Consider the following 18773-nt stretch of genomic DNA (forward strand, 5'->3'; position numbering starts at 1 on the left):
GGACACAGTGAGAGCTGGTGCCTTAAGGAGAGAGGGGGTGGGTGAAAAAGAGCACATAGAATATAAATATATCATGGCACTCCGATGTGCCAGGCAGTCATTGCTTTGCCTTTCCCCCTTCCGCAGGTCCCTCCGACGTGGAATATATCGCCGATTAAGAAGAGCAAAGAATGCAAGGTTTGTGAGACGCAGCATTGTAACTCGCTTCGAGGGAGACCCCTTAAGCACGTGCTCTCTGGGTGTCGGATACGTTAAACAGCGGAGAGAGTCACAGGCTGGAGAGGTAGTGACACGACGGGACTCCTCCAGCTCCTGAGAGCGATAGGGATTGGGGAAAGATTGACTCGGCTTCTTCGGAACAGAGAGGGGATTCAATTGAGGTGCATTAGATTCTGAGGGGACGAGATAGAGTGGATAGGACGGACCTATTCCCCTTAGCAGAGCGGTCAATAACCAGGGGGCGGGGATTGAAAATAATTGGTAGGTTTAGAGGGGATTTGAGGGGAAATGTCTTCACCCAGAGGGTGGTGGGGGTCTGGGGTGGAACTCACTGCCTGAAAGGGTGGTAGAGGCAGAAACCCCTCGCCACATTTTAAAAAGGACTTGGAAGTGCCGTAACCCACAGGGCTACGGGCCGAGAGCGGGTGGCTCTTTGTCGGCCGGAGCAGGACACGGCGAGAGCGGAAATTGCCGCCTCCCGTGTGGCGAATGTCTCTGATTCGGTGAGTTTCAGTCACCGGGGGGGTGAGGGGCTCGGGATCGAGGCTGGGTGAATGAGTGAGGGGCGGGGGGGGGGGGTGGGGGGAACCAGGTTCAGTCCCTGAGCGAGGGGTTACAGCGGGGGGGGGCTCACTGTCGTACGTGTGTTGCAGGCTCCCCAATTCATTGACATCCCGCTCGAAGAGGAGGACTCATCGGACGAAGAGTACAGGCCCGAGGAGGAGGAGGAAGATGAGACCGCGGAAGAGGTAACCGCTCCTGTTACACCTTGCGACGAGCGTAAAAGAGGAAAGCGTGAATGGCGCGTGTTTTTTTTTTCCCTCTTAACTCCTGGTATTGCTGCTTCACGGCGAGGGTGTGTCCGATGTGCTGAGTGTGGTTCCACCAGATCTAATTTGAATCCCTCTCCCCTCCTTTGGGTTCAGTGTTCGCTGCGCAGTGTTAGTAACCACTGCCGCAAACGTGGCATCTGTTTTACTATGGAATCGAGCTCATTACCTTGGAGCAGGTGAGCGCTTGTATCATCATCATGGCGGGACTGACATATCAAGAAAGACTGGATCAACTGGGCTTGTATTCACTGGAGTTCAGAAGAATGAGAGGGGATCGCATCGAAACGTTTGAAATTCTGACGGGATTGGACAGGTTAGATGCAGGAAGAATGTTCCCGATGTTGGGGAAGTCCAGAACCAGGGGTCACAGTCTAAGGATAAGGGGTAAGCCATTTAGGACCGAGATGAGGGGAAACTTCTTCACTCAGAGAATTGTGAACCTGTGGAATTCCCTACCACAGAACGTTGTTGAGGCCAGTTCGTTAGATATATTCAAAAGGGAGTTAGATGTGGCCCTTACGGCCAAAGGGATTAAGGGGTATGGAGAGAAAGCTGGAATGGGGTACTGAGGTGAATGATCAGCCATGATCATACTGAATGGCGGTGCAGGCTCGAAGGGCCCAATGGCCTACTCCTGCACCTATTTTCTATGTTTATGGGTTCGGTGGCCTCTTCTGAGCCCATCGATTTGGGGTGGTGAAAGACTTGCATTTCTATAGCGCCTCTCACGACCACCGGACGTCCCAAAGCGCTTTACGGCCAATGAAGTACTTTTGGAGTGCGGTCACTGTTGTAATGTGGGAAACGCGGCAGCCAATTTGCGCACAGCAAGCTCCCACACACAGCAATGTGATAATGACCCAGATCGTCTGTTTTAGGGATGTTGATTGAGCGGTAAATATTGGCCCCAGGACACCGGGGAAGAACCCCCTGCTCATCTTTGAAATAGGGCCATGGGATTTTTTACGCCCACTTGAAAGGGCAGACAGGGACTCGGTTTAATGTCTCATCCAAAAGTCTTTTCTCTCAGGTGGTCCCTCGAATCGAGGATGACTTGCTTCCACGCCAAAAAAGGATGAATTCAATGAGTTCACAGGTGTTTCAATGAAGGACCTAATATTCCGGATCCCGAACTACATCCTGAAGGGTGGAAGGTGCCTGTGAGTGGATTTTTTTAACGTGGGGTGACCGTTGCACACCAGCCACCACACGGGCTTGACAGAGCGAGGTCTTGGTCCAGGGGCAAGGGTTAACCAAGACGACTGGAGACCTGCTCTGCTGCATGGACGGCCCCTCCGACAGTGCGGTGCTCCCTCGGCACCGCCCCTCCGACAGTGCGGTGCTCCCTCGGCACCGCCCCTCCGACAGTGCGGCTCGGCACTGCATTGGAGTGTCAGCGTAGATCTTTGTGCTCAAGTCCCTGGAGTAGGACTTGAACCCACAACCTTCTGACTCCGAGACGAGTGTGCTAACCACTGAGCCACAACAGATACGTGCTTGTGACACGTGCAGGGCGCGTTTGCGTACTGATGATCGCACCGCCACCCCCCCCCACCAGTGTCTGAAAGAGATGGAAACAGGTTAATGTTCACCCTCCATCAGATTTCCAACATCCGCTGTCTTTTTCTTTGTGTTTGTGGTTTTATTCAGTGGAAAGTTTAGTGAGCAGGGGAGTTGCTGTTTTGTTGTACCCCGAGTGTAATTGAGGAGTTTACATAGAAACATAGAAAATAGTTGCGGGAGCAGGCCATTCGGCCCTTCGAACCTACACCACCATTCAATATGATCATGGCTGATCATGCAACTCCAGTACCCCATTCCTGCTTTCTTTCCATACCCCTTGATCCCTTTAGCCGTAAGGGCCACATCTAACTTCCTTTTGAATATATCTAACGAACTGGCCTCAACAACTTTCTGTGGTAGAGAATTCCACAGGTTCACAATTCTCTGATTGAAGAAGTTTCTCCTCATCTCGGTCCTAAATGGCTTACCCCTTATCCTTAGACTGTGACCCCTGGTTCTGGACTTCCCCAACATCGGGAACATTCTTCCTGCATCTAACCTGTCCAATCCCATCAGAATTTTATGTTTCTATGAGATCCTCTCTCATTCTTCTAAATTCCAGTGAATATAAGCCTAGTTGATCCAGTCTTTCTTCATATGTCAGTCCTGCCATCCTGGGAATCAGTCTGGTGAACCTTCGCTGCACTCCCTCAATAGCAAGAATGTCCTTCCTCAGATTAAGAGACCAAAACTAATATGTCCTTACTATACAGTATAAATGCACACGAGGCCCATATTTAAGAGAAGGTCACTCTGTGACCAGTAACCTTTATTAGCCAGCACTGAAGTGATGAAGGTGGGTGGAGCTTCCCCTTTTATACCTGAAAGTCCAGGTTAGGAGTGTCTCCCGCAAGTTCACCACCTAGTGGTCATTGTTCTCACGGTGTACAACTTAGGTCAGCTTATACATGGGTTACAATGATAGTTGAATACATAACATCACCTCCCCCCCCCAAAATCTTATTGGGATCACAGGTTGAGTCTCTGGTGGTTTACGCTCCCTTGTAGAGCGCCTGAGTTGGGGCTCCGGTTGTTGGGCGCTGGCCTGAGTGTCTGCTGTTTGCGGTGCCTCAGGCCTGTCCGGACTGCCCACAGTGACTGGGCTCTCCTCCCTTTGGTTCCGGTGTTCGGTCACCTGTGGAGGAGTGAACTCTACATCGTGTTCTTCCTCTGCTTCTTCTGTGGGGTTGCTGAACCTCCTTTTTGTTTGATCCACGTGTTTGCAGCAAATTTGTCCATTGGTAAGTTTAACTACCAGAATCCTATTCCCCTCTTTGGCAATCACATTGCCTGCGAGCCATTTAGGCCCTGCAGCGTAGCTGAGGACAAAGACAGGGTCATTGACATCAATACATCGCGCCCTCACATTCCCGTCATGGTAGTCACATTGTGACTGGCGCCTGCTCTCAACAATTTCTTTCATGGTGGGGTGTATAAGGGATAACCTGTTTTTGAGCGTCCTTTTCATTAGCAGCTCTGCGGGTGGAACCCCTGTGAGCGAATGTGGTCGGGATCTATTGGCCAACAGGAGGCGTGATATGCGGCTTTGTAGGGAACCCCTTTGGATTCTGAGCATCCCCTGTTTGATTATCTGCACTGCTCGTTTGAGGCCGGCTTGAACGGTGCCGTTCTGACATTGTTGATACCATTGCCTGCCATGAAGTCCTGGAATTCATTGCTTGTAAAGCACGGGCCATTGTCGCTGACCAAGATGTCTGGTAGACCGTGGGCGGCAAACATTGCCCGTAGACTTTCTACCGTGGCAGAGGATGTGCTTGAATTAAGAATGTCACACTCTATCCATTTGGAGTAGGCGTCTGCTACAACCAAAAATATTTTTCTCATGAAAGGACCTGCGTAGTCCACATGGATGCGTGACCATGGCTTGGCGGGCCAGGACCAGGGGCTAAGGGGGGCTTCCCTGGGCACATTGCCCAGCTGGGCACATGTGTTGCACCTGCGAACACAAAGTTCCAGGTCTGCATCTATCCCTGGCCACCAAACGTGTGACCTGGCAATTGCCTTCATCATGACAATGCCCGGGTGCTCATTGTGGAGTTCTCTGATGAACACCTCTCTGCCCCTCTGGGGCATGACTACTCGGTTTCCCCACAGTAGGCAATCGGCCTGAATTGAGAGTTCATCCTTGTGCCTGTGAAATGGTTTGAATTCCTCAGGGCATGCCCCGTACGTGGCTGCCCAGTCCCCATTCAGGACACATTTCTTGACTAAAGACAGTAGCGGGTCTCTAATTATCCAGACTTTAATCTGACTGGCTGTCATGGGTGAGCCTTCGCTTTCGAAAGCTTCAACAGCCATGACCATCTCAGCAGCATGCTTGGTTGCCCCCTCGGTGGTGGCTAGTGGGAGCCTGCTGAGTGCATCGGCGCAGTTTTCAGTGCCCGGTCTGTGCCGAATTGTATAGTCATAGGCGGCTAACGTGAGTGCCCACCTCTGTATGCGGGCCGACGCATTTGCATTTATGGCCTTGTTGTCAGCCAAAAGGGACGTTAGGGGTTTGTGATCTGTCTCCAGCTCAAATTTCCTGCCAAACAGGTACTGGTGCATTTTTTTTACTGCATATACACATGCAAATGCTTCCTTTTGTACCATCCCTAGCCCTGTTCTGCTTGGGACAGACTTCTGGAGGCATAAGCTACCGGCTGTAACTGACCCTTGGCATTGACATGCTGCAACACATACCCGACCCCATAGGACGACGCATCGCACGTTAGTACAAGTTTCTTACATGGGTCATATAGCGTTAATAGATTGTTGGAGCATAACAAATTTCGTGCTCCATCAAAAGCCCTTTTTTGGCTGTCCCCCCAGACCCATTCGCGACCTTTGCGTAGGAGCACGTGTAGCGGCTCTAGCAGCGTGCTCAATTGGGGAAGAAAGTTACCAAAATAGTTCAGGAGCTTCAGGAACGAATGCAGCTCCATCGTGTTACGGGGTCTGGGTGCTCTCTGGATCGCTTCTGTTTTGGACGCAGTAGGGCTGATCCCGTCTGCTGCTACCCTCCCCAGGAATTCTACCTCTGGAGCTAGGAAGACGCACTTCGCCTTTTTCAGTCGCGGACCTACCCGGTCCAGTCTGCGTAGCACCTCCTCCAGGTTGTGGAGGTGTTCTTCAGTATCGTAACCCGTGATGAGGATGTCGTCTTGAAAAACCACTGTCCTTGGAATCGACTTGAGGAGGCTTTCCATATTTCGTTGGAAGATCGCGGCGGCCGAGCGAATCCCGAACGGACATCTGTTGTACTCAAACAACCCCTTGTGTGTCGTGATGGTGGTCAGCTTCTGCGACTTACTCGCCAGTTCCTGGGTCATGTAAGCTGACGTCAGGTCCAATTTTGAAAAAAGTTTGCCAATGCATAGCGTCGCAAAGAGGTCCTCCGCTCTCAGTAGCGGGTACTGGTCGTGGAGTGACACCCGATTGATGGTGGCCTTGTAATCACCACATATCCTGACCGACCCATCCGCCTTGAGCACCGGCACAATCGGGCTCGCCCAGTCACTGAATTCGACTGGCGAGATGATGTCTTCCCTCAGCAGGCGGTCCAATTCGCCTTCTATCTTTTCCCGCATCACATACGACACCGCTCTGGCCTAGTGGTGTACTGGCCTGGCGTCCGGGTTTATGTGAATCACTACCTTGGTCCCCATGAAAGTGCCAGTACCGGGTTGAAATAGAGTCAAATTTGTCCAGGACCTGTGAGCATGATATTCGCTCCACAGAAGAAATTGCATTGACATCGCCCCATTTCCAGTTCATGACAGCAAGCCAACTCCTCCCCAGTAGTGCGGGACCGTCCCCCGGGACAATCCAGAGTGGCAACCTGTTCTCCGAATCTTTGTGGGTCACGACTACCGTGGCGCTGCCTAGCACCGGAATGATCTTCTTTGTACATGTCCATAGCTGTGCGTCAAATGGCAATAATTTTGGCCTCCTGGCCTTGGACGCCCACAACTTGTTGAACTGTTTGATACTCATCAGGGACTGGCTGGCCCCCGTGTCTAACTCCATTGATACTGGGATGCCATTGAGGAGCACTTTCATCATTATCGGTGGTGTCCTGGTGTATGAACTGTATACGTGCTCCACATGAACTCGCTGAACTTCAGCTTCCAGCGATTTCCCCCAGTGTCCATTTGGCCTCGAAGGGCTTACATCGGGCCCGTCCTCCTCGTACATCAACCTGGCTGTAGGCTTCCTGCACATACGCGCCAAGTGACCGCTGATGTTGCAGTTTCTGCAGGTATATTGCTGATACCTGCAAGCTCTGGCTATGTGTTTGCCTCCACACCTCCAATATGAGCCGTTGTTGGAAACAAAAGGTCCATTACCAGTCGATTGTCTCTGACTGTCTCTGTAACTGTCCTTAAGCGCACCATTGACAGGTGTTGATGGCCCTATTACTGGCCGGATTGTCCATTGCGATGGCATGAATCGCCGTTCAGCTAGCCATTGTCTCTGTTGAATTCCCCCTTTGGGTTCGACTACATGCTGGTGCATGTCCAATTGCCCGTCTGTCTGGAGAACTGTGTGCCGCGTTAACAATGTTGACTCCCTGTCCATTTGCTGCATTTAAACCAAGATTTTTGTCAAACATCATTCTGGTCTCTTCCTCCCCTGAGATAAATGTCTGGGCCATCAAAGCCGCCGTTTCCAGGGTCAAGCCTTTGGTCTCAATCAGTTTCCTGAAAACCCCAGCGTGCCCGATGCCCTCAATAATAAAGTCTCGCAGCATCTCCGCTCTGCATGCATCTGTGAACTTACATAGGCTCGCCAGTTGCCAGAGGTTTGCCACGAAGTCTGGAACGCTTTGCCCTTCTCGCCACCGGTGTGTCTAAAACCGGTGTCTCGCCATGTGCATGCTGCTCACCGGTTTAAGGTGTTCCCCGATCAACTTACTGAGCTCTTCGAACGTCTTGTCCGCCCTTCTCTGGCGCTAGAAGGTCCTTCATCAGGGAGTACGTCCTGGATCCACAAACCGTCAGGAGATGAGCCCTGCGTTTGTCGGCCGAATCCTGTCCCAGCCATTCCTTAGTGACGAAACTTTGCTGTAGTCTCTCAATAAAATCGTCCCAATCATCACCAACACAGTACCTCTCTTCTGTGCTGCTAGTGGCCATGCTCGCGTGGTTTAAATCCCAGTTTCTCGTCGCCAATAATATGTCCTTACTATACAATATAAATGCACACGAGGCCCATACTTGAGAGAAGGTCACTCTGTGACCAGTTATCTTTATTAGCCAGCACTGAAGTGATGAAGGTGGGTGGAGCTTCCCCTTTTATACCTGAAAGTCCAGGTTAGGAGTGTCTCCCGCAAGTTCACCACCTAGTGGTCAGTGTTCTCACGGTGTACAACTTGGGACAGTTTATGCATGGGTTACAGTGACAGTTGAATACATGACAAAAACTGAACATAATATTCAAGGAGTGGCCTCTTTTCCCCCTTCCCAGGAGAGAACCAGCGGCGAGGGGACGCACAGGGAAGAGGGGCTGAACTGGCTGGGATCGCAGTGCCGGGCAGGAGCTGCTCCTGGCTGCTCCCTGCACGTTCCTGGCCATTGATAGATTTTTAACCAATAAGGGAATTAAGGGTTACGGGGAGCGGGCGGGTAAGTGGAACTGAGTCCACGGCCAGATCAGCCATGATCTTGTTGAATGGCGGAGCAGGCTCGAGGGGCGAGATGGCCTACTCCTGTTCCTAATTCTTATGTTCTTATGTTAATGTATGCACCAGTGCGTATGCTCACGGGTTTACAGAGCTGTTGAGTTGGGAGGGGCTGAGCCAGTCACATGATGTTCACAAGACTCAATAAAACCCCGGCCAGTTGGGTTCGGGAGATCCACGACGGGCCTGGCGGTTGTGAGCCTGGTGGATGAACTGGTAATGTGTCTCTCTCGTAGGCGGTCCCTCGTATCGAGGATGACTTGCTTCCACGCCAAAAAAGGATGAGTTCACGTGTTTCGATGAAGCACCTAATATTCTAGATCCCGAACTACATCTGAAGGGTGGAAGATGCCTGTGGGTGGATTGTTTTAATGTGGGGGTGACCGTTGCACACCCAGCCACCACACGGGGCTTGACAAAGCGAGGTCTTGGTCCAGTGGCAAGGGTTAACCAGGACGACTGGAGACCAGCTCTGCTGCACGGGCCCTAGTGCGCCCACATATCGCACAGTGTGGGCTGGGCCCGTGCTGCCCCTGGGTCCCTCGCCTCTTCTGGGCCCAATGTGTAGTGTGTGATTGCTAATCCGTTTGCTATTGGGAACTAGTTGGTTTATCAGCAATGTGTCGCTATGCAATCTTAAACAAAGAACACACGAAGCGAATCCGTGCTCCGTTCCTTTGATCCGCAGCCTCGCTAAAATCTTGTCTCCCTTTGCCCCAGAGCCTCCTGGAGAGCGATGCAGAGAGCGCCACGTCATCGCCTGCAGGAGGGCGCAGGCCAAAGTCCAGGCTGGACGTGTCCGAGGCGTTGGAGACCGATGAGGAGAGTCCACCTGTCGAGGTGAGTGGGTTAACTTACAAAGTAATGTGCAGCCACAGAAACAGGACGTTCAGCCCGACTGCTCCGTGCCGGGGTTTATGCCCCACGCCAACCTCCTTCCACCCCTCTTCATCTCACCCCCATCACCATATCCTTTCTCCCTCGAGTGTTTATCCAGCCTCGCCCTTAAATGCATCTGTGCTATCCGCCTCAACCACTCCCTGTGGCAACGAGTTCCACATTCTCGTCCCTCTCTGTGAAGAAGTTTCCCCTGAATTCCCCATTGGGTTTAGTAGTGACTGTCTGACATTTATTGCCTCTCATCATCATCGCCACAGGCAGTCCCTCGGAATCGAGGAAGACTTGCCTCCACTCTCAACATGAGTCCTTGGATGGCTGAACAGTCCAATATGAGAACCACAGTCCCCTGTCACAGGTGGGACAGATAGTGGTTGAGGGAAGGGGAGGGTGGGACTGGTTTGCCGCACGCTCCTTCCGCTGCCTGCGCTTGGTTTCTGCACGCTCTCGACGACGAGACTCGAGGTGCTCAGCGCCCTCCCGGATGCAGTTCCTCCACTTAGGGCAGACTGGTCTTTGGCCAGGGACTCCCAGGTGTCAGTGGGGATGCCGCACTTTTATCAGGGAGGCTTTGAGGGTGTCCCTGTAATGTTTCCTCTGCCCACCTTTGGGTAGTTCTGGCCTCGCTACCAGAAATATCCTCTCTATACGTCTCTACTGTAATTTCTTGAAATGGCTATTGTTTCTAAGAACATAAGAACTAGGAGCAGGAGTCGGCCATTTGGCCCCTCGAGCCTGCTCCTCCGTTTAATACGATCATGGCTGATCTGATCATGGACTCAGCTCCACTTCCCCACCCGCTCCCCATAACCCTTCACTCCCTTATCGCTCAAAAATCTGTCTATCTCCACCTTAAATATATTCAATGACCCAGCCTCCACAGCTCTCTGGGGCAGAGAATTCCACAGATTCACCACCCTCAGAGAAGAAATTCCTCCTCATCTCAGTTTTAAATGGGCAGCCCCTTATTCTAAGACTATATCCCCTAGTCTTTACCTTTTTTAAAAAAAATTCTTGGGATGTGGGCATCACTGGCCAGGCCGCCAGGACTGACATATGAGGAGAGACTGGATCGACTAGGCTTATTTATATTCACTGGTGTTTAGAAGAATGAGAGGGGATCTCATAGAAACATATAAAATTCTGACGGGACTGGACAGGTTAGATGCAGGAAGAATGTTCCCGATGTTGGGGAAGTCCAGAACCAGGGGTCACAGTCTAAGGATAAGGGGTAAGCCATTTAGGACCGAGATGAGGAGAAACTTCTTCACCCAGAGAATTGTGAACCTGTGGAATTCTCTACCACAGAGAGTTGTTGAGGCCAGTTCGTTAGATATATTCAAAAGGGAGTTAGATGTGGCCCTTGCGGCTAAAGGGATCAAGGGGTATGGAGAGAAAGCAGGAATGGGGTACTTTGAATGGTGGTGCAGGCTCGAAGGGCCGAATAGCCTGCTCCTGCACCTATTTTCTATGTTTCAGTTTCTATCCCTAATTGCCCTCGAGAAGGTGGTGGTAAGCCGCTTTCTTGAACAGTAGGGGCAGTTAAGAGACAACCGCGTTGCTGTGAGTCTGGAGTCACGTATCGGCCAGACCGGGTAAGGGCGGCAGATTTCCTTCCCTAAAGGATATTACTGAACCAGATGGGTTTCCACCCAAAACCGGTAGTTTCATGGTCACCGTTACTAGCTTTTTATTTCCCGATTTATTTATGTAACTGAATTTAAATTCCCCGGCTGCCGTGGTGGGATTTGAACTCCTGTTTCTGGATCATGGGTCCAGGCCTCTGGATTACTCCTCCAGTAACATCACCACCATGCTTACCATACCCCTGATTTAGATTGTTAGATTTCTACAATATCATAGAAACTAGGTGCAGGAGCAGGCCATTCGGCCCTTCGATCCTGCACCACCATTCAATAAGACCATGGCTGATCATTCACCTCAGTACCCATTCCTGCTTTCTCTCCATACCCCTTGATCCCTTTAGCCGTAAGGGCCACATCTAACTCCCTTTTGAATATATCTAACGAACTGGCCTCAACAACTTTCTGTGGTCGAGAATTCCACAGGTTCACAATTCTCTGGGTGAAGAAGTTTCTCCTCATCTCGGTCCTGAATGGCTTTACCCCTTATCCTTAGACTGTGACCCCTGGTTCTGGACTTCCCCAACATCGGGAACATTCTTCCTGCCTCTAACCTGTCCAGTCCCGTCAGAATTTTATATGTTTCCATGAGATCCCCTCATTCTTCTAAACTCCACTGGATATAAGCCCAGATGATCCAGTCTCCCCTCATATGTCAGTCCTGCCATCCCACGTATCAATCTGGTAAACCTTTGCTGAACTCCCTCAATAGCAAGAACGTCCTTCCTCAGATTAGGGGACCAAAACTGAACACAATATTCCAGGTGAGGCCTCACCAAGGCCCTGTACAACTGCAGTAAGACCTCCCTGCTCCAATACTCAAATCCTCTCGCTATGAAGGCCAACATACCATTTGCCGCCTTCACTGCCTGCTGTACCTGCATGCCCACTTTCAATGACTGATGTACCATGACACCCAGGTCTCGTTGCACCTCCCCTTTTCCTAATCTGCCACCATTCAGATAATATTCTGCCTTCATGTTTTTGCCCCCAAAGTGGATAACCTCACATTTATTCGCATTACACTGCACCTGCCATGCATTTGCCCACTCACCTAACCTGTCTCAAGTCACCTTGCAGCCTCTTAGCGTCCTCCTCACAGCTCACACCGCCACCCAGCTTAGTGTCATCTGCAAACTTGGAACAGTAGAGCACCGAAGCTGACCATTCGGCCCATCGAGTCTGCGCCGGTTCTGTCGAAGAGCAGCCCAGTTAGTCGCACTCCCCCCGCTCTCTCCCCACATTCCTGCAATTTTTTCTCCTTCAAGTAGTTATCCAATTACATTTTTGAAGGCTGCTATTGAATCTGCCTCCACCATTCTGAGGCAGTGGGTTGCAAATTCAAACTACTCGTTGTGTAGAGAAGTTTTTATGCCGTTCTTTTGCAAATCACTTTAAATCTGGTTATCTGCTCTTCCGCCGATGGAAACCGCTTCTCCTTATTTACTCGATCTAAATCCTTCGTGGTTTTGAACGCCTCGATCAAATCTCTTGACCTTCTCTGCTCCAAGGAGAACAACCCCAGCTTCTCCAGTCTCTCCCCGTCACTGAAGTCCCTCATCCCTGGGACCGTTCTAATAATATATTAAAAATCTTTATTCTGTACGCGCTGTCAAATTTTCTCCATTATAAACACAAGAACAAACGAAATAGGAGCAGGAAGTCGGCCATGCGGCCCCTCAAGCCTGCTTCGCCATTTAATCCGATCATGGCTGATCCGATCATGGACTCGGCTCCACTTCCCTGCCCGCCCCCTCATTCCCTTATCGTTTAAGAAACTGTCTATCTCGGTCTCAAATTTATTCAATGTCCCGGCTTCCACAGCTCTCTGAGGCAGCGAATTCCACAGATTTACAAACCTCTGAGAGAAGAAATTTCTCCTCATCTCAGTTTTAAATGGGCGGCCCCTTATTCTAAGATCATGCCCCCGCGTTCTCGTCTCCCCCATCAGTGGAAACATCCTCTCTGCATCCACCTTGTCAAGCCCCCTCATAATCTTACACGTTTCGATAAGATCACCTCTCATTCTTCTGAATTCCAATGAGTAGAGGCCCAACCTACTCAACCTTTCCTCATAAGTCAACCCCCTCATCCCCGGAATCAACCGAGTGAACCTTCTCTGAACTGCCTCCAAAGCAAGTATATCCTTTCGTAAATATGGAAACCAAAACTGCACGCAGTATTCCAGGTGTGGCCTCACCAATACCCTGTATAGCTGTAGCAAGCCTTCCCTGCTTTTATACTCCATCCCCTTTGCAATAAAGGCCAAGATACCATTGGCCTTCCTGATCACTTGCTGTACCTGCATACTATCCTTGTGTGTTTCATGCACAAGTCCGCACTTGTCATGGCAGCTGCCAGTCGTGACGCTGCAGCACCTCCACTGGCCGGAGGTCGCAATTACAGCATGACGCGTTTACATCGGAATTATCCATTATAAGTGCAGAGAGGGATTTAGAACAGAAACATAAAAATAACCTCCTGCCCTCTAACTCCTCTTCACATGAAGACTGCAATGCCACAGGAGATGGATTGGCGCGAGTTAAAAATCACGTCTAGACGGACACTTGCTGTTGTCACGATGATGAGTCACGCTTTTATGTCAACAATTAACATCGAGACCGCAGAAGTAAATATTCAGAATGGTAATCCTGTATGTAAACGGTTACATGTAACACTGTAGTTGCAGGTTCTGGCCACCAGGTTGCGCCGTTGAGCGCAAATTAATTTTGGAAAAAATAGATCTTTAAAACCATTTTTTGGTGCGGTTGGATCCGTTGCTTGATGTGTTACCCTCTGCCGCTCCTGTATTTTCAGCAGCCCCCCAGTGCGGCTGAGAAGGTGAAGGGGTCTTGCCCGCCCGTGAGGCACCTCAGTGTGGAAGTGGTTCCCATGGGGCCCCCGCCCCTGCCCCCCAAAACCAAAAACAAAACGGCCAAGGACACCAGCTTCATGGAAAAGCTTCACGCCGTGGATGAGGAGCTGGCATCGAACGAGGTCTGCATGGACTCCTACCAGGTACGGAGACTGCGCCCAGCTCGCAGACTGGGTGGATCACTCAACAACAAGCAGCAACTTGCATCCGCACGGCGCCTATAAGCACGCGAAACGTCCCGCGGCATTTTGCGGGAGCGTTAATCGGACAAAATTTGACCCAAGCCGCGTGAGGCGATATTAGGGGCAGGTGACCAAAAGCTGGGTAAAAGAGGGAGGTTTTAAGGGGCATCTTAAAGGAGCAGAGAGAGGCAGAGAGGTTGAGGGAGGGAGTTCCAGAGCTCAGGGGCCCAGGCAGCTGAAGGCATGGCCGCCGATGGTGGAGCGATGGAAATTGGAGGAGCGCAGAGATCCCAGGGGGTTGGAGTAGGTTACAGAGATAGGGAGGGGTGTAGAGGCTAGAGGAGGTTACAGAGATAGGGAGGGGTTTAGGGGCTGGAGGAGGTTACAGAGATAGGGAGGGGTGTAGGGGCTGGAGGAGGTTACAGAGATAGGGAGGGGTGTAGGGGCTGGAGGAGGTTACAGAGATAGGGAGGGATGCAGGGGCTGGAGGAGGTTACAGAGATAGGGAAGGGTTTAGGGGCTGGAGGAGGTTAGAGATAGGGAGGGGTGTTGGGGCTGGAGGGGGTTACAGAGATAGGGAGGGGTGTAGAGGCTGGAGGAGGTTAGCAATAGTGAGGGGTGTAGGGGCTGGAGGAGGTTACAGAGATAGGGAGGGGTGTTGGGGCTGGCGGAGGTTACAGAGATAGGGAGGGGTGTAGGGGCTGGAGGAGGTTAGAGAGATAGGGAGGGGTGTTGGGGCTGGAGGGGGTTACAGAGATAGGGAGGGGTGTTGGGGCTGGAGGGGGTTACAGAGATAGGGAGGGGTGTTGGGGTTGGAGGAGGTTACAGAGATAGGGAGGGGTGTAGGTGCTGGAGGAGGTTACAGAGATAGGGAGGGGTGTTGGGGTTGGAGGAGGTTACAGAGATAGGGAGGGGTGTAGGGGCTGGAGGAGGTTACAGAGATAGGGAGGGGTGTAGGGGCTGGAGGAGGTTAGAGAGATAGGGAGGGGTGTTGGGGCTGGAGGGGGTTACAGAGATAGGGAGGGGTGTAGGTGCTGGAGGAGGTTCCAGAGATAGGGAGGGGTGTTGGGGTTGGAGGAGGTTACAGAGATAGGGAGGGGTGTTGGGGTTGGAGGAGGTTACAGAGATAGGGAGGGGTGTAGGGGCTGGAGGAGGTTACAGAGATAGGGAGGGATGTAGGGGCTGGAGGAGGTTAGAGAGACAGGGAGGGGTGTAGGGGCTGGAGGAGGTTAGAGAGATAGGGAGGGGTGTAGGGGCTGGAGGAGGTTAGAGATGGCTCAGTTGGTAGCACACTCACCTGAGTTGGAAGGTTGTGGGTTCAAGCTCCACTGCAGAGACTTGAGCACAAAAATCTGAATGAGCGCCGCACTGTCGGAGGGGCGGTACTGAGGGAACGACGCACTGTCGGAGGGGCAGTAATGAGGGAGCGCCGCACTGTCGGAGGGGCAGTAATGAGGGAGCCCCGCACTGTCGGAGGGGCGGTACTGAGGGAGTGCTGCACTGTCGGAGGGGCAGTACTGAGGGAGCCCCGCACTGTCGGAGGGGCAGTACTGAGGGAGCGCCGCACTGTCGGAGGGGCAGTACTGAGGGAGCCCCGCACTGTCGGAGGGGCGGTACTGAGGGAGTGCTGCACTGTCGGAGGGGCAGTACTGAGGGAGCCCCGCACTGTCGGAGGGGCAGTACAGAGGGAGCGCCGCACTGTCGGAGGGGCGGTACTGAGGGAGCGCCGCACTGTCGGAGGGGCGGTACTGAGGGAGCGCCGCACTGTCGGAGGGGCGGTACTGAGGGAGCGCCGCACTGTCGGAGGGGCGGTACTGAGGGAGCGCCGCACTGTCGGAGGGGCAGTAATGAGGGAGCGCCGCACTGTCGGAGGGGCAGTAATGAGGGAGCGCCGCACTGTCGGAGGGGCGGTACTGAGGGAGTGCCGCACTGTCGGAGGGGCAGTACTGAGGGAGCCCCGCACTGTCGGAGGGGCAGTACAGAGGGAGCGCCGCACTGTCGGAGGGGCGATACTGAGGGAGCGCCGCACTGTCGGAGGGGCGGTACTGAGGGAGCGCCGCACTGTCGGAGGGGCGGTACTGAGGGAGCCCCGCACTGTCGGAGGGGCAGTACAGAGGGAGCGCCGCACTGTCGGAGGGGCAGTACTGAGGGAGCGCCGCACTGTCGGAGGGGCGGTACTGAGGGAGCGCCGCACTGTCGGAGGGGCGGTGCTGAGGGAGCCCCGCACTGTCGGAGGGACACTATTCCTTTCTTCTGGCTGATGTGGAGGACGGGTGGGAACTCGGCCAAACTTGCGTCCTCTCCCGCTGGAGGGCGCGGACCAAAGTCCGTGCTCCGGGAGAACGGGCAGCGGTTCGGGGGATGGGTGCCCGTCTCGCCGCGTCTTCAGGGGAGGGGCGGGCGGGCAGGCAGAGAGAAAGGGAGCGAGACCACCCTCTCTGCGACGTGCGTGGGACTGACGGCTAGCCTGCCTGCTCTGTTGCCAGACCCTCGATGACCGTTTGATCGCGTACCGCACCCGCTCAAAATGGCCGCTCAACAACGTGCCGCTGGGGCTGTTGGAGGCGGAGCTGAAGGCGCCCGACATCACGGCGGACATGTACGACCAGGGCACGCTGGACGACGTGTACTGGCAGAGCTGGATGAAGGCCGTGATGAACGACCTGGAATACGAAGGTGAGGCGATGTGATCGGGAGCTCGCGGCGCACAAGGGAATGGGGCGGGGGATTTATTTTCCTGCGTCTTGCTCCCTTGGGAAGGTTTCCCTCTTTCCTCAAGTCAGACTTCCCCCCCCTCTAGGGTGACGACGCCACAGCGCTCAGTGTTTCTCAAAAGGCGGCAGTGTTGCAGTTGTGACTCGCCCGTGCGTCTGATCACCCACCCACTGGTGTCGGAGCGAGTCGCACTCCCGCCGCCGAGGCGGAATTTTTAACCCACTCCAGAGACGTATGCCAGGCCGACACTCCCCGGTGCAGTACTGAGGGAGCGCCGCACTGCGCTGTCGGAGGGGCAGTACTGAGGGAGCACCACACTGCGCTGTGGCAGTACTGAGGGAGCCCCGCACTGTCGGAGGGGCAGTACTGAGGGAGCACCACACTAACGGAGGGGCAGTACTGAGGGAGCGCCGCACTGTCGGAGGGGCAGTGCTGAGGGAGCGCCGCACTGTCGGAGGGGCAGTACTGAGGGAGCGCCGCACTGTCGGAGGGGCAGTACTGAGGGAGCCCCGCACTGTCGGAGGGGCGGTACTGAGGGAGTGCCGCACTGTCGGAGGGGCAGTACTGAGGGAGCGCCGCACTGTCGGAGGGGCAGTACTGAGGGAGCGCCGCACTGTCGGAGGGGCAGTACTGAGGGAGCGCCGCACTGTGGGAGGGGCAGTACTGAGGGAGCGCCGCACTGTCGGAGGGGCGGTACTGAGGGAGGGGCAGTACTGAGGGAGCACCACACTGACGGAGGGGCAGTACTGAGGGAGCACCACACTGACGGAGGGGCAGTACTGAGGGAGGGGCAGTACTGAGGGAGCGCCGCACTGTCGGAGGGGCGGTACTGAGGGAGCTCCGCACTGACGGAGGTGCTGTCCTTCGGATGCGACGTTAAACCGAGGCCCTGTGAATGCTAAAGTCGGAGTATACAATAAGAAAACGTTGGTGCGGGGAGCGTGAGGATGTAATATGTGTATCAACAAATTTCTAATTCCTTTCCTTCCCCCCCCCCACCAATTCCACAACTCCTGCCCCCGCCCAGATGATGAGGATGATCCCGAGTACAATTTCCTGGAGGACCTCGACGAGCCGGACATGGAGGATTTCCGGAACGACCGAGCTGTGCGGATCACCAGTACGTAGAACCCGAACCCGAGCCTGTATTTACCTGACCAGGGCGGACCCGTGACTGCGGGCTGTTTTCACGGGGCGGGGGGGGCGTGAAGCAGTCCCTGAAAATAACGTTCGAAGCGATAAAGCTGGGATGGGTTCCAGGAGCGATCTTCTTTACTCCGAGTGATAGCTGTCCGGGACGATCACAGAACAATACGGCACAGGAGGAGGCCAATGGGCTCATCGGGCCTGTGTCGGCTCTGTGACAGAGCGATCCAATCAGTCCCACTCTCCCCTGCTCTTTCCCCACAGCCCCGCACCTTTCTCCCCTTCAAGTATTTATCCAATTCAGAGAAGGTTCACTCGGTTGATTCCGGAGATGAGGGGGTTGACTTATGAGGAAAGGTTGAGGAGGTTGGGCCTCTACTCATTGGAATTCAGAAGAATGAGAGGTGATCTTATCGAAACGTATCAGATTATGAGGGGGCTCGACAAGGTGGATGCAGAGAGGATGTTTCCACTGATGGGGGAGACTAGAACTAGGGGACATGGTCTTAGAATAAGGGGCCGCCCATTTAAAACTGAGATGAGGAGGAATTTCTTCTCTCTGAAGGTTGTAAATCTGTGGAATTCTCTGCCCCAGAGAGCTGTGGAAGCTGGGACATTGAATAAATTTAAGACAGAGATAGACAGTTTCTTAACCGATAAGGGAGCGGGCAGGGAAGTGGAGCTGAGTCCATGATCGGATCAGCCATGATCTTATTGAATGGTGGAGCAGGCTCGAGGGGCCGAATGGCCGACTCCTGCTCCTATTTCTTATGTTCTTCTGTCATCACACGTTGTTGCATAAAAACACGTTCTCCACATCTGGTTCACATCAAGAGGGAGTTAGATGAGGCCCTTACGGCTAAAGGGATCAAGGGGTGTGGAGAGAAAGCAGGAAAGGGGTACTGAGGTGAATGATCAGCCATGATCATATTGAATGGTGGTGCAGGCTCGAAGGGCTGAATGGCCTGCTCCTGCACCTATTTTCTATGTTTCTGTGTTCTTTTGCTAATTATCGTC

General features: G+C 53.3%; 1 protein-coding gene across 1 annotated transcript in view; it reads left to right on the forward strand.

Annotated features, from left to right (window-relative positions):
• The window catches only part of LOC139240160 (GON-4-like protein), a 72650-nt gene that overhangs the window by 17417 nt on the left and 36460 nt on the right, over positions 1 to 18773 (forward strand). The window contains exons 6-11 of the mRNA XM_070868559.1: positions 127 to 177; positions 873 to 968; positions 9019 to 9138; positions 13656 to 13856; positions 16382 to 16571; positions 17638 to 17730. Coding sequence (XP_070724660.1) covers positions 127 to 177; positions 873 to 968; positions 9019 to 9138; positions 13656 to 13856; positions 16382 to 16571; positions 17638 to 17730 — 751 coding nt within the window. The remainder of the gene's footprint in view (positions 1 to 126; positions 178 to 872; positions 969 to 9018; positions 9139 to 13655; positions 13857 to 16381; positions 16572 to 17637; positions 17731 to 18773) is intronic.

Source organism: Pristiophorus japonicus, chromosome 30 (assembly GCF_044704955.1).
Source record: "Pristiophorus japonicus isolate sPriJap1 chromosome 30, sPriJap1.hap1, whole genome shotgun sequence".
Classification (NCBI taxonomy): domain Eukaryota; kingdom Metazoa; phylum Chordata; class Chondrichthyes; family Pristiophoridae; genus Pristiophorus; species Pristiophorus japonicus.